This window comes from Arabidopsis thaliana, chromosome 3 (genome assembly GCF_000001735.4).
Source record: "Arabidopsis thaliana chromosome 3, partial sequence".
Taxonomy (NCBI): domain Eukaryota; kingdom Viridiplantae; phylum Streptophyta; class Magnoliopsida; order Brassicales; family Brassicaceae; genus Arabidopsis; species Arabidopsis thaliana.
Genome location: NC_003074.8, coordinates 21838784 through 21854159, shown reverse-complemented (window position 1 = coordinate 21854159; position 15376 = coordinate 21838784). Strand labels below are relative to the sequence as shown.

At 37.2% G+C, this 15376-nt stretch overlaps 2 protein-coding genes across 6 annotated transcripts; both read right to left on the bottom strand.

Moving 5' to 3' along the window:
- Positions 1–42: 42 nt before the first annotated feature.
- On the bottom strand, positions 43–11196 carry GSL11 (glucan synthase-like 11). 2 transcript variants are annotated; one of them, NM_115772.4, is made up of 42 exons: positions 10543–11196; positions 10313–10413; positions 10106–10218; positions 9929–10016; positions 9725–9835; positions 9476–9625; positions 9047–9136; positions 8875–8966; positions 8635–8758; positions 8392–8529; positions 8233–8309; positions 8066–8153; positions 7690–7812; positions 7488–7605; positions 7050–7381; positions 6897–6949; positions 6733–6793; positions 6559–6640; positions 6427–6476; positions 6254–6340; positions 6028–6126; positions 5831–5925; positions 5647–5728; positions 5253–5416; positions 5017–5140; positions 4829–4932; positions 4610–4721; positions 4383–4534; positions 4069–4178; positions 3868–3981; positions 3706–3774; positions 3413–3602; positions 3231–3342; positions 2966–3088; positions 2770–2888; positions 2576–2659; positions 2273–2385; positions 1946–2175; positions 1055–1852; positions 915–965; positions 633–818; positions 43–545 (listed from the first exon to the last, which is right to left on the bottom strand). In NM_115772.4, the coding sequence occupies exons 1-42, from the start codon at positions 10751–10753 to the stop codon at positions 300–302; spliced, it is 5766 nt and encodes a 1921-aa protein (NP_191469.3). In that variant the 5' UTR covers positions 10754–11196; the 3' UTR covers positions 43–299. The 2 variants fall into 2 exon arrangements, with proteins under 2 accessions (NP_191469.3, NP_001326589.1); NM_001339950.1 differs by lacking the exons at positions 9476–9625; positions 9725–9835; positions 9929–10016; ... (1 more) ...; positions 10313–10413; positions 10543–11196 and having other exon boundaries at positions 74–545; positions 9047–9325.
- A 182-nt stretch (positions 11197–11378) lies between these two features.
- Cand3 (tobamovirus multiplication protein) lies at positions 11379–15017 on the bottom strand. 4 transcript variants are annotated; one of them, NM_180388.3, is made up of 13 exons: positions 14704–15017; positions 14147–14197; positions 14004–14037; positions 13826–13912; positions 13682–13733; positions 13398–13581; positions 13217–13312; positions 13036–13096; positions 12828–12892; positions 12661–12735; positions 12496–12571; positions 12243–12418; positions 11379–11835 (listed from the first exon to the last, which is right to left on the bottom strand). In NM_180388.3, the coding sequence occupies exons 1-13, from the start codon at positions 14824–14826 to the stop codon at positions 11812–11814; spliced, it is 1104 nt and encodes a 367-aa protein (NP_850719.1). In that variant the 5' UTR covers positions 14827–15017; the 3' UTR covers positions 11379–11811. The 4 variants fall into 4 exon arrangements, with proteins under 4 accessions (NP_850719.1, NP_567077.1, NP_001325460.1 ...); NM_115771.4 differs by having other exon boundaries at positions 11397–11752; positions 14704–14975; NM_001035815.1 differs by having other exon boundaries at positions 11405–11835; positions 14147–14225; positions 14704–14962.
- Positions 15018–15376: the final 359 nt, after the last annotated feature.

The following is a 15376-nucleotide window of genomic DNA, read 5'->3' as shown; positions in this document are numbered from 1 at the left end:
AATTTTAGTATCAAGTCAATATTTTTCTTCATCGAGTTTTCCCGCAAATAATAATTTTAATCAGAAACCAAAAGAAATCAATTGAGCTATATTATTAAAGACCATATGTCAAAATCATTGTGATAACTACAACACATGAGTGTGATGAGAGTGTGAGGTGTCCAAGTCCAACCAAACTAAAATATCCCTATAACCTTATAGACATCTATTGAACTACGCTAAAACGACACCGTTCTAAAGAAGCAGGTTTGTTGCTTAAGACAGAAGAAACCCGGAAACAACACTGAGTATTTATGGTTTTACTTGTGCGAAGAAGTTGCTTTGTCTTTCCGACCAGCGAGAATCATAGAGATTTGAAGGCCTCTGCTAAAAGCTTGATTGAAAAGCAGACGAGCTTGAAACTCGGAGACAATGGGAAACCAAGACAGAACAGCGATTGGTGCAAAGATTACAAGTCCCATGATATTCTCATACGCTCTTCCTAGCTCTTTCACCGAGTCCCAAACCCCTAAAGCTTTGATCGGTGACCTCAGTACTTGCCCAATCTGAGAGAAATTTCCATTAGTTTTTTCTAAGAACATGATGCAAATTCCGATACTATGATTCTGAAGGGGGTTTTGATGGCTATTTACCAGAAGAATCGCCCACCCGGTTGGAAGAAAAGCAAGAACTGAAGCAGAGAGATCGGTGAGTGTGAGTTTGAACACCACAAATAATATTGTCATGACTGACAAAAAGCCGAGGAAGAGAAGTGCTTTAAGAATCCTGAACATTAGCTGAAAATCTGTTCCAAATCTTCGTCTGCCCATAGATACCATCTGACACAGTTTACACTCAAAGTAAGTAATTAAGCTTATATAAGCATTGTTTATGACTATATGTATGTGTGTATAAAGGATGAAGGATTGTGAAACCTTTAGAACAAGTAATGATGTGAGCAAGACCACCCAAGAGAGTCCATAAACCTACAAAGAGGAAGTAAAAAAGAGACTGAGACTAAAGGATCATAAAAAGCTCTTTGATGCATGAAAAGTGAAGGAACATTTTTTTATACCAAAAAGCTCTTGCTGCGCTGAGAGATATTGAGCTGGTAAACAATTCCGTACTGATAAATGAAAAAGCGGAGAGCAAGTGTGATTTCCAGAATCCTCCCTCTAATACTTGTATGTTTGAGGTGTTCTTGCTCTACGTTCCACCACGATTCCCAGCTTTTTTCAACCGGGATGCCTATACCACCCCGATCTCCAAGCCATCGTTTCCAATCAGTCCAATCGTCAACTGTCTTTTGCCACTCAAACCCCGAAGGATTGAATATAAATGGTGCAAACAACCAAGAACCAACCATAAACCACATCGAGACTGTGATATACAGATAAAGGTTTGAACTCCGGTATGAATGCCCATAGATTTGATAAACAACTAGCAATAAAAGCAGCTCTAGTCCCTTCACAAAGTGACTTCTCGAATACAACCTGTAGTTCTCCGCAAACTTGGCATGGAAAACAACAAACCCACGGCCCGTCGGTCTATATTTGGAACCACCATGTAAAATTGTTCTCCCGTAATAATGTGACTTTGTCCCAAGCTGGAATGTAAAGAATACCGAGGCTAGCTGCAGCTGCATTATGAAAAAATCGACAATAGCAGAGCGAAAACCGTGTTCCAAGCCAATCTCCATTACCATCGGTAACACCATCAAGAAACCAAGCTGAAATATTGACTGTGTAGCCAGAGCCTGCTCAAGAGCCTCAAGCTGATTCGGGCTTGCGAGTCTCAAAATCTCTTTCTCCAATCCGCTCATAACCATGTACATCCGTCCATACAGGAATGCATATACAGTAAGAACGGTGAGCTGAAAAAAGCACAAGTCATAATCTTTAACCATGTGTATACATAAGATCAACTAAAATAAAAGCAAACTTGAGATATAAAGTTTTGAGCATACCATGCTACTAAAATAGAATCCAATGGTCGTAAAATAGAATGAGAGCATCCTGTAAAAGTCAAACCGATGCCCCAAACGGTAAACATCACGGCTTAGCGTTTGCTCCCCGTTTCCATTTGCTACTTTTGCTTCAAAAATAGAGATTGGGTTCAACCCCACGTCCCGTCCCTTTCCAACTTGGATATACTCGTGATGTGTAACATATCCTCCACGGAGAGTTGAATTGAAGCCTATATACATTGACAAACAAATCAACAGCTGCTTGGAACGAACTATCAATTCTCTAACGCTGAATTGTTGACATTTAGAGAATTAACATGCCATTACCTCCGAAAATATCCTCACTCAAATTTATTACTTTCGAAGCCTTGCTCACACCGCCCCTTGTTATGTGAAAGATTCTGTCAAATATGTCAGGATGACCATAATGAAAACGGACCCTGCACCCATAGAGAAGAAATGAAGTTAAATAAGTAAATCAAGAAAGAAATGTTGACATAAAGCTTAACTCCACAAGTGATTCTGAAAAGCTTAGAATGCAAAAGGTCTAAGAACCAAACACAATCATGGATCTGCAGACCACACATTCTTGATTTAGAGTGGAAAAGTTTCAGTCGTGAAGAAAAATACCTCAGAGGGTTTGCCAAAATTCTTTGGCCAATTGTCACAAAACTACTCTCCTGATTGGACATGAACCAAGCTAATGACGAAACACTATACCAAGAGAGGGAGAAAAGTAAGAATACACCAATACGTAGTTGCAACTTATAATACTTTTATCATTTAAAATGTTTATAAAATGATATCTTGCAAGGTGGGTTTACCTTCCAGTAAATATATGTTCTCGGAGACCCAATATTGTTGGCTTGCGTCTACCAACACGCTCCTTATTGAATTCCTCCAATACATTTCTTAGTTTGAAAGCTTCTTCAAAGTAATTGTCCTGCAAAGAGTACTAACCATGAGGACGCGAAATTCAATATATGGTTCTGACTAATGAGAATGAAGAAGAATACATACTTGATTCATATCTATAGTTTGTAGTGCTTCACCACGTGTAAATATGATAGCATGATTTTGATTTTCAGGCTTTCCTTCACCAATCTCAGCTGGAGGACCAGGAAGCTTGATGCGGTAAATTTCCTAATAATGGAAGACCATTCACGTTAAAGAAGAACACCATGTCTAGAAATCCAATCAGCATAATGGAAACATCATATACAAAAGAGTAACTGATAGAAAAACGGAGAAGCAAAATTATAAGATTGCTCGGAAATCCTTGTACCTCATCAAACTTGTCACCTCCTTTTAGAAGTACAGAGTAAAAGACCTTCGGAGATTTTGCATCTGCTGTCTCCTCCCTCTCATCTACATAAGCAACCCGCAATGATGGATATCTAAAACGATTGACAAGATTAGGCAAATATATCATGATACTTCATCAAAATCAATCCTACTTTGACATACTTTAGCATGAGCTGCAGAATATTCGTGTAGCAGCTGCGGTTGTGGATATCACCGGACTTTTTCTGATTTCCGTAGACCTGACAAGAAACAACATAAGTGAACTTCAGATCTGCAAGAGCTCTGGCACGTTCCAGGAAAGCCTTCTGATTTTCATCGTTGGACGCCATGGCCCGAAAGACACTAAACTCGGCTGCAAGAAGTAGCATATAGTAAATTAAGATATCATATTTTGGTTCCAAAAGCTTCGGTAAAAGCATTCAAGTTATTGGCAACTGGCTCAGAAAATAAAAAACCTTGTTCCCCTGCAACTTCCTGGTAGCATTGAAGCTCCAGAGCCTGTCTATAGTACATCATACCCCTAACTGGCAGAAGTAATCAGAGAGACACAAATGAATATTCCTATAGACAAGACAATAACTATGAACAATTATGATTTCCGTTGTAATCATTTGTACCTGTTCTGGCTAACGTCTGACCTCTGTAAGATACCCACTCTCGAAGGAACTCTGACTTGTCTTTCTCAGGAAGCTTAGGATCCTTTAAGCGATCCAAATAATTGGTCCACTCATCTAGTTCACGTAAGATCCACTCAGTAAACTTGAATGTAATTATAAAAAAAAAAGAATAGCTGGTCCTGACTAGAATCAAGAACGTACCAGGATAAATCTTTTGTAGATAAAACAGAATTGAGATCCCATCTTCATTTTCCTTGTTAAGGTCTTCCTCTGAATACAGCACATCTTCTTTGTAGTAAGGAGTTAAAACACTGAAGATGAACAAAAACCAAACGTTATAATTCAGATACATAAAGGTTGACTATAAACAGCTAAAATAAATCTTTGTAAACAAATCACATTGACTGCATTAGGTGACTAATTTCCAGTTTGTAGTCAAGGGGAAACCAGTAAAAAAGAATCTAGTCTACAGACTCTACAGCCTTTAAATAGAGACAAAAAGATTGGTACTTCACCTGAAAGATAGCATATCTCGTATTCTTGGAGCACTAGGCATATTCATAAACAGAGAATTAGCAAAGAATGTGATACGTCGGCGGGCTTCCAAGTTTTGAGGAACATTTATTGCAGATTCTTTGACCGATAAGAGCAAATGAAGCCGAATAACCTACAAAGAAGAGTCAGATATCAATACATCATGCAAGATGAGTTAAACAAAAAAAGTCTTCGTATGAAGAATTACCTTTTCCCGCCAACATCTATCCCGTACTAGGTGGATATTAATTTTCTCAAACCTCTGTTCCTTTTTCTCATTTTTGATGTCAGGAGAATGAACACGAGCCCTTTCAAGAATTCTACAACAAGAATAATTGAGAGGACGTCATACACTACTTCTGATGACATATGTTTTTAGGAATAGATGGCATATCTCCTATCTGCTGAAGGGACTTGTTATACTTACTCATGCCCATTAACCAAGAGATCTTGAGTGATAATTTCGATAACATCCTGGAAGACATTAATTAACTGAGACTTGTATGTACCCTGGTCTTCATAGTCACTTAACTATTCACACAAAGAGGTTTCAAGCATTAGTTCCTGTGTAAGGCCTCATGTAATTAATGAGTGGACTACAAATTTTGATATTACCAATATACTTAGAAACTTCTCCAGCTTATCACTAAGGAGCGGTAATCCACTCATGCGGAATTCATATATGAATCTCTGTTGCTGCATGCTCATGTCCACTTCTAAAAATACCTGATTCATGACCCTTATTCAAAAGAGAAAAATTAAATGAATCAATGAAACAAGGCTCAAGATGCATAATATTATAGAGAACGAAGTATTTCCACCATTGGAAGAGGAGCATGAATCTGGTATACCTTCTATCTGCTTCATCTTCCAGAAGAGCGTAAATTATTTTCTTCAATGTCTCATAACTCTCAATAACAGCATAATACATGTAGCTATCACTCTTAATCTTTCTAAATAGTTCAGCATCCTCTTTTCCCTTGAAATCTTTTGCCATGTCCACAGCAATAGGAATCTACATTGTTGAAAAAAATCATTAGGAACCATGCTTATTGAAACAATCACATATGTTCATTCAGCATATTCTGGTTTAAGGGGATGATTATCCAGTGACAGAACTTTTGGCCCTTGGTGGAAATTAAGCATCTTAACAAAAGTCTTGAGAACTCGAGCATTTTGATCAATGAATCTTTATTTTCTACTAAAATGGAAGGAAGTCCTCCAAAAACACCAATTATTCATTACCTTACTAGCAAGCAAGAAAGGTGGCCACTGGATGACAGACACATCACCCGACGAAGATGGTACAAGCAGCAAATCCCTATCTCTGAGTTACAGCATATAAAGGAAACGTTACATGACATATATGCTTGCTAAACAGAACAGGACAATGATGACAAGATTGCTTTCTAAAAGAAAAGAATCTAACCTGTCACTGATCTTATCCTCGCTTCTCATAGAGTAAATGAACTCGTTCCACACCTGGGAGAAATTAGTGATGTTTTTCTGGTCCACATAGTCATCCTACATTTCCCAGTGGGAATCAATAAATGACAGAACAGGGAATGAAGGTGTGATCCACCTTTTGAGATATGGAAGGACAATAAACTATAAAAAGCACAGTACCGCATGTTTTCTTTTTGCATCTTCGGATGGCATGAGGGTGCGGCTGAAGGCAATTGGTATTGACTCAAATCTAGATCGCAACATCCCAAGAGTCCGTATCTATGAAAGCCAAAACATGTCAAGACTCAAGAAGTAACATAAAGGGTAATATCATCTACTAGGTTGCAGAGTAAACAATAGTGTTTGTTAATTCTTGTGGTATTTCTGAGAGTACAAAATCACTTACTTCTCCCAGATGACTGAAGGCCCCATGTATGCCTCCAAACAGAGTGGAAAAAATGGCGTACCATATTTGAGTATCCATCAAGTAAACCTACTCAAAATATAATACACGCAAATATGTAAGCCATATATAACAGAAATTGTTTTTTTCTTGGGAGCTCTTTAATTTTTACTAACCAGTACAATTGGAGCCCATATAGCAATAACCACTCCAATATTGTTAGTTGCTATAGAAAATCAAAAATTAGTAAAGGCAAGTGTCATCAAATGTTATTGCAAACAAGAAAGGATGGTAACTTGAAAATTTACCATGGGGAAAAAATTCATGCCACTGGTAGTGACCAATGTGCAGATTCATGATCATCTTTGTTGGCGTAATAAGGGGTAGTATCTGTTTCCAAGATATACATTAAAAACATATATACACATTGAGTAACCTACTTCGGAGTAACTATAAGTGAAATATAAAGGCAGAAACCAGACCTCCACATAATAGTTGAAAGCAAGCTTGCTGATCAGTAGCATGATCCAGAAGGTGGTATACCTGACCATTATAAGTTGTGCTATATGAGAAGAGGCTAGTATAAGAGTTAAAAGAAATATTTAAGAAGTTATTAATGGTGACGGGAAATGGCGTCATCACTCACTTGAAGAGAGAGAACATGTCCTCATGCATACCTCTTCCAACGTATAGTTTTGGCTACAAGATGGAAAAGCTTAAGGAAACAAAGATGGCAAAAAAGAAAAAGAAAAGTGAAGACCAGTATACTCAAGAACCAGAAGAATAGTTTAATACTTGCCTGAGCCCACCACATTATAACTTTGATAGGTCGCATGTCTGAACACTCCATGGCTCTCCGGAATGGTGGAACGAGGAATAACAGAGCTGCCAATATGTTTGGTAACACATAAAATGAAACAGCGTACGTATAAAAGGACTGATCCTTCCAATCCCCAGTCCAAGTACTGAAGAACTTTACAACTCCAGTTGGGCGTTGAACAGACTTCGAGTAAGCAATTGGAAGCAGTACCGCCCACATAAATGCTACTGCGAATTTCAAAAGGTACCGCAATATCTGGGAAAACTTGAAATTCTTCCAGGCATTGAAATTTAGGATAATATCCAGTGCAGCTATGTAAAGAATCATGAGGGAAAAAGAGGACAAGGAACACCATTAGAACATCAAAATAAAAAAAACGTGTCACTAAAAACAAGAAATATCAAAGGACATCACAACCTTGTAAAAGAGTCAGATACGCCGAAGTAATAAAAATAGTTAACACCGTTTTGAATACATCCTTGTCAAATATGTCACCTAGTGACCCAGAACCATGCCATCCAACTATTACCATAGCCTACAAAAGATAAGGATAAGTATGATAATATAACTTATTTAGTTTTCAGACTAACACAACTCTTTTAAAACACTAAAAATTTACCTGAAAAGCCATGACAAGAAATATCCACATTCGATCAAAATCTCTGAAGAGGTTCCAGAATGTGCGGACTTCAACAAAGTTGGTTTTAGGCTTGCTTTTCCCATAAGTGACTTGATTCAGCCTCTGCAATACATTAGAGATACAAGATCAGGTTTCTGTAGTATCACAAAAAAGGGAAGGCTTACAGAGAGATCAAAACGTTCATAATGCTGTTTTATCATATATGAGCTATCTACAACTTAAAGAACACCTTGATAGCATATATTGTGGAAGTTATATGTAGACTCATTAGCATCATATTAGTTGAATTTTGTATCACATACCCTACTAAATTTTTAACCAAGATTACAGCTACTCAGAAGCAAATGAAATATACCTCGTCCTGTGGGGTTATCTCGTCAGAGTTTAGGAAAAAGTCTGCTTTAAGGTCAAGAGGCCATCCTATCTTGAAGCATTTCTTAGACCTTCAAATAAATAAAGATGTCAGCAGTCAGAGACTAGATCAAGCAGGCATGTGTCAAATAATATAGTAAAGAACGTCACCAAAAGTATTCATTCAAATCATCGTAATTTCTCCATTGCGAATGGCTTGCTGTACCTCCCTTGTTCCTTTTGGCTTCCTTCAAGGTATCATTTTCATTCAAAAGATAGTGTACAGTTACTTATAAATATATACAACATGATTGACTTTGATATACTTACGTTGCGTATGACCTGATAGATTGGAGTTATAACAGTTCTCAGAAATGATTCTTCATCAATAACTTCTTCTGTTTCATATGTCTCACCACTAACAGCTTCAACATTGCTAAACAGAATTCCATAGACGTCATTTGCCATCTTAAGAACAAAAAAAACAGACAGGAAAAGAATTTTAAACCATCCAGAACCGGAAGAAAGTTATGAAAAATATGCATATCTGATTCTACAGATGAGAAAACTTACATTATGGAAAATATAGCAGATACATTCGGGCATAAATCTAACATTCGAGGCTTCACCCCATATTAAAAGGTACAGGGAAATATAGATAAGCTGCAGCTGCTGTTTATCACAATCATCTGGAAACCTTTTAAGAATAAAGTTGAAGCATCCAACATCAGATCTGTGACCCCAAAGACAGAACATAATGCAAAAATAAACATTGGAACTTATCACATAATCTAGATCAAGAATATAACATACTTGAGATTAGACGTAGAGTGCAAATATTTACACCATGAGTAATAACTTTTAAAAGTTTTGTCCATCAACTCAGTGACGGTGCTAGGTTTCAACTGCAAGAAACTTACAACATTACTAAAACAGGAAGAAGTGTAAGAGAAAAACACAAGGCATTATCTACGACAATGCTCACCTCATCATATTCTTCATCATTTCTCTTTCTAATGTCAGCATTAGCAAGAAGCAGTATTATGTGCTCCCTCTGATTTGCCACGTTCCCTCTCTTTAATCATCATATGAAGTGAAACGACAATGAATATGCATACATAAAAGGAATTGCAAGACATCTTAGTATATATTGCCAAACTATCTGAAGATATGCTGAAAAAAACTAAACCATGTGACATTCAAAGTCGACTTAATTCATGTGATTACTCAAAGTTGAGATGTTTATCTCTTATATATAAGTTTGACAGACACTATAGAGCTAGTGGTATGTTCTCTATATACCAGTCTACAGAACAGACACTATAGAGCTAGTGGTATGTTCTCTTAAGAAATTTACGCAATTTAGAAGGGTCACAAGATAAAAGTACATAAAGACAGCTAAGTAGCACGTTACCTGAAACCCGAACTCAGAAGCAAGCCATTCAAGTATGTCATTAAGTTTGGTTCTAGCCTTACGCATTTCATTAGGGGTATTAGATGGCAAATGAATTCTTCGTCGTGGAAGATTGCGCACATTACGGACAGCACTGAATGCAGCCTTGACCTATTTTTGTCACAGCACATAACATGACAAGAAAAACAAAAGAGTGTAAATATTTCTCTAGCATACTATTCGTAGCAGTCACCCTGTGTTCAAACGCACCTCAGGAAGTTCCACAATTGCTGGTTTAGTCCCTACAGCATATAAAGGAAGAATGTTGTAGTGCTCATATCTATCCCTTTTCCTTTCAACTTCTTCGGCATATCTACGGGTCTATAATAACAGAAGACATATGAAAAGTGAGGCTTCACAGAGAAATTTAATCAAATTACCATTACAGGAATTTACTACGCATACAAACCGAACCTCGTAATCCACTTTAGGTGAAGGTACTACAGTCTTCAGTACATCGTACAATACCGATGCAATTTGGTAAAGCCTTGCCATTTCCTCCCTGTAGCAAATAAAAACATAAGAGTACGGCTCAATATCACTACACTTAGCTTATTGAAGCTTTGGCATGAGTTAGGAAAGTGGCCTCACGGTTTTCTTGATGTTTCTCCTTCTTTAATATATTTCTCATAGAAGTTCTGGTAATATGCCTGAATTTCTCTAGGATCGTTTTTCGCCAGCTGAGGCTTGGTTTCCTCTTCTTCCTAGAACAAATTTAGACACATCAGCTCAAAATGATCAAGCAAAGTGGAAATCTCTGCCCACTTAGAGAAACCATTTCACCAAGAAAGTATGTACCTTCTCAAGTCTATGTAACAGATAGGTCTTAAACTGACGAACACCTCGTCCACTGGATGTAGCATCCATCCTATGAGCTTTCTCAAACGCATGAAACCGGCCTGATGTCATCAAAAACAGAACCATACTCATTACAGAACTATGTCTATGTTAAGAACCCATCTATACAACGTCCTTAAATAGAAACTGGCTAAAGCAAACATGACTATTGGAAACAAATTCAGACTCACATAGATAAGCCACTCGAGGATTGTCCTTCTCAATTTCATTAGCAACGCGAAGAATCGGGGCAATAGAAGCGAGAGAGGAAGGAACAAGCTCGCTATCCATAGCACTAGCATCTTCGTTTGGTCTATCAATCATCATAGTAGTCGCACGCGACGGAGCTCTCCGAGAAAGAGACCGCGGCAACTCCGCCGTTCCACTCGAACTAGCTTCCATATCCACCGTGAATCGAAACTATAATTACTACTACCACCCTCTCCTCCTCCACAAAAACCCAATAATTTATTCGTGAAATCAAAAATCTCACTGAAATCAAAGTAATCGATTAACATATTTGTTAATTGATCTCCTTTTATACCAACTTTATAGAGAACGCAAAAGAAAAGAGATTGATAAAGATGGCTAAAGGGTTTTCTTCGAGAGACTTGTTAATTCTATATACATATATTTCTGCTTTTTTACGTCTAAGCTTTTTCATCTTTTGATCTTTCTTATCTTTTTGGCTCTCGCTTTTTGCTTTTTTCTCTGGGCATAGTACGAAGCTCTCTCTAAATTCTTTTGCTTAGCGAGGAAGGTGACAGTGGAGAAGAAAGACGAAAAGAGAAGACCACAAATATCCAAAAAGTTCTCAAACGGTTTTTTTAAGGATTTTTTTTTTCATATCAGATCCGTCAATTTTAGGATAACATCCAACAAACGATACCGTTTCGGGGTCTCAAATTTTTAATGTGAAAAAAAATGGCGCTAAAAGTTTAACAAAATCGCGCTAACAAATTTTCGAAAGAGGAAGCAATACGACATCGTATAATGCCCGTGCTATCTTTCGAAAACGGTGGCGTTTAATCTCAAACGTAATATGCCATCTTTAAAACCAGAATGATGCGTCGTCGTATATGTAAATGATAACAAAGCAGCTTAAACGACGCTGTTTAGAAAGGAAGACAAAATTATATCTTCCTTGGAACACATTTTATATCCATCCACAAGTCCCCCCAACACATGATGCTAAACTATAAATTGCAATCAAAAGTTAATATTTACAGACAGCTTTCTCAGATTCAAACCTCCATTTCTATCTTATAAACAAATTTTTGTATTCCAAGGCGACTCAGAGAGAAGAAAACGAGCTTGTTTCCACTTTCATTCACTCCACCACAACACACCACATTGGGCCTAAGAACCATTCTGCAATCCCACGAGGCTTTTTCCCGGTAACTACAAAAGAAGATTGGCGGATGTTTGCTTCAGGTCAATGATTATGATGATTGTTTGGTTCATATAGGACTTGCTTTAGACACCTGCGCCGTCGTTTCCGAACCAAAAACTGTTAAGTGACCTCCCTAAACAATCTATGGTCGATAAAAAGGAAACTCTGAAATAACCTCAGAAGTCACTAATAGAATGAAAACTTCTTTCTCATTTGAGGATTTTTCGTAGTGTTTCAACTATGTATTCATGTTCAGACCGCAATTCGTTCAAACCTTTCTCGAATGCTCTCAACATTGCGTTTATCTTAAAAGTGAGCATACGGTTTGAGTTTTTCTTATCTAAATAGAGTTAGTTAGCTATAAATATTGTGGTTTGCTTCGGTTTATATTCCCACCCCTAGTTTATCTGATGCATGCATTTACAGCTTACTATAAAACTCCTTGTATGTGTCAGACATGACTTCCTAATTTAGATGTTCATCAAGAGAATTGTATACCTGATTTTTCGACACTGTGGCGGAGGCCCAGTCTTGTTGAGGACCTTGAGGTTGCCTTGGAACAGTTTCATAGTTGACATAAGTAATCCTTCTGGTGTCTTCTTGCCTACTCACAATGTTTTGAGGGGGTAACTCCCGCAAAACCCATAAAACGAAAGCCAATGGGACGGTGGAACCTTTAAAAAGCGTTCTTATCAGTAACCCTGCATTTGAAGGTCTTCAAAACAACAAAACGAAAGAAAAAAATCTTCACCTATGAAATAGTATATGATCAGAAGAACCAATGCTTTGATGCCGTGTAATTTGCTTGGGTTCCAATGATAAAAGAGCTGAGATCAAAGATTGGTTTTGGTTAAATGTATCGACGAATGTTAGGTTTCGGTTTACAGACATACTTTTTTGAGTGATAATGACTTACTGGAATGTGTGTGAGAAGAGCGATTAAAGAGCTAACAGTGAAGCAAACAACTGAGACTCCTGCTAGACCCGATACCTATAAATGGTTAAAATGTACTTTCAGGGTAAGGATTCGACTGACATGTGCAAAGAAAGAAAAGCTTGTTGAGCCAAAGAATCATTAGTTACCTTTCGCATCTCTGATGAAACTTGTTCAGACCGCACCTTTCTTAGATTAAAGAGCAGACGCAGGCCTAAAGAACATAAAAGAGTTTGTGAATATACGCTGTTCAATCATAGCAATAAGCCAGTAAACCACTGACCAAAACATCTCACGAATTGCTAGAAGAAAAATATGAATAGCTGAAACCAGAAAAGAACTTAAGAAATCACTTACCATAGAAGCAGATTCCTCCTCCAGTGATTAGGATTATTGCAGCAAAAATATCGACATACACCTATATAAGGAAGTGAGTTTATCATAAAACCAGAAAAAATATAGACAAAAGTCTTCTATTTCTCGAGCTTAAGAACTTAGTGAAAGAGGAAATATCAATGTGCAGAGGAATACCACATACCTCAGCCAATAATGAAGAATTCATAGGATTCTTTCCGGAAGCGATCCAGATAAGGATTGCAAATGATATCATTAAGATGAACACAAGAATAATTGCCTAGCAAAAAAGATAAACATTTTTATAAAGATCATAGAAATGACTTGGCTAGAGGTTAATGCACAAAACTGAAAGTATCCCATACCGCAACAACAAACTTCTGCCGGGTTCCAACATGAATACCATGGAAAGAGCAACACTTTCTACGATCACTTGCATTCGAAGAACCTGGCTTGCTCTTGCTTTTTTCAAGCAACACTTGTTGGATGCTATTTTCTTCATCATCATCATCATCCTCCTCTCCATTTCCCTGATGGCAAACATCTACCCTATAACATGAAGAAGCATCATTGTCTTATCTCAGATCATTATTAAGATAAAATAATCAGGGACAACACAATATGATCAGAGTATTGAGAATATACATACCAGAAAGAGAGAAGCAGGAGAAAAGTTGCCAGAAACAGAATTTTGGGAAAGGCTGCAAGTACAATTTGATTCATCAGGGAATTAACTATAAGACAAATCAATGAAAAACATACACAAACCTTCACAAAGGAATGAAATATTTACCCATGAGTAGAAAACCTAATGCGTTGGACCAATGATGCCACCTTGTGCAAGTCGCTATAACCGCAGCCACGAAATAAATAACAGAACCTGCCAATATATACGAATAGAGACCTTACTCACTGGCTAAAACTTCCCCCAATTATAATTGTTCCTGAACAACAAATGACTGAGGATTTACCAGTGTTTGAAGAAGCAATCATAAGATGAAGTACCTGCAATTTTCATGATGGATGTGTCAGATACACGCCATGAAAAGTAACAATAACTGTAACCATATAACAATAACATAGAGCCTAAATTGGTTGGGATGAGAAGAAATACTTTTTGCCGAGTCCATCCAACTTGTTTATTCCGCCTGTGAAATCGAGATAACTGAAAGAAGTAGGCAGCCAAGATAAATCTTATAAGCCAAACCCCACAAAAAAAGAAGAGAATAAGACTTTTTTTTTATTACTTCACCGTCTAAAACTACATAGGAACCTTTGAAAAGAACATCTTAATCTACACACATAGCACTTAAAAAAGAAAAAAAGATTCTACTTTCTAATGCTAATAATTCATATCATATTCAGATTCCCTGAATCCAAATCTCTCATTCTACACAAACACACTTCAGCTCCGTGAGTTATTCATAGAGTTGACCTTTAAACTTAATGGTCAACCACATGAACAACAGACACACAACTCTAAAGACTGAAATCAACCAATTCATTAAATTCAACATCAAGAATCAATAATCTCACATCTCGTTTAATCAATAAGCACAATGCTTCACCTGTCCGAACAGGCCTTAACGGTCACACACAATCTAGCATTCACAAATCAAGACTGATTTTTTCTTTTTCTTTCAGGAAATCAGAAGAACCAAGAATCAGAACCTGAAGGAATGCGATGAAAGCAAGAGCGGCATCGATAAAAGCCAAACAGAGATTGACGGCGATGAAGCTAGGAGCATAGCATTTATCCTTGGTTGATTCGAAAAGAGTCGCTAAGATCTTCATCGTGAATCCGCTCTTTTCTTCTCGATCCTCCCCAAGAGATCGAATGCCTAGATTTTAGGTTTGTAAGAGAGAGAGGATCAAAGAACACCACCGAGACAGATGGTTGTAGGAGATGGGTTGGGTCTGGTCTGAGAGACAAAAATAAAAATTATTTTTTATATTTATATATTTCCTGGACAACACAATATACTATCTACTAAATTTAATTGCTACAAGTGGTACGGCACACTAGAATATACAACAATTACTGCCATAAATTAATTAATTAATTACTCTTGGCTTAAAAGAATTATTAAGTAATCAATATCTCTTTAACTAAAATTAATTATTAATTATTGTTAGAAGATGTAAAATGAGGGTTTTTTGTAAAAATCAGAACTAAACGAGTTATTTTTGCAAAACAGAGACACCTCTTTTCTGCAACTCTCTTCTCCGACCATGCTCAGGTACATAATCCGATTTCTTTTGTATAGTTTGTGTTCTGCAATAGACTCAAGCTTCTTTAGTTTCCAATTTCTCTAGATTTTCTGCATTTCTTTCAAATTGGATC

Coding starts and splice junctions, on each gene's coding strand:
- GSL11 (NM_115772.4), bottom strand. CDS start 10,753: ATGGAAGCTAGTTCGAGTGGAACGGCGGAGTTGCCGCGGTCTCTTTCT. Junction 9,836..9,928: donor CACCTAAAGTGGATTACGAG/GTTCGGTTTGTA, acceptor CTGTTATTATAG/ACCCGTAGATATGCCGAAGA. Junction 3,343..3,412: donor ATTCTGCAGCTCATGCTAAA/GTATGTCAAAGT, acceptor CAATCGTTTTAG/ATATCCATCATTGCGGGTTG.
- Cand3 (NM_115771.4), bottom strand. CDS start 14,826: ATGAAGATCTTAGCGACTCTTTTCGAATCAACCAAGGATAAATGCTAT. Junction 12,572..12,660: donor CTCTTCTCACACACATTCCA/GTAAGTCATTAT, acceptor CTTTGATCTCAG/CTCTTTTATCATTGGAACCC. Junction 12,419..12,495: donor GATCATATACTATTTCATAG/GTGAAGATTTTT, acceptor CGCTTTTTAAAG/GTTCCACCGTCCCATTGGCT.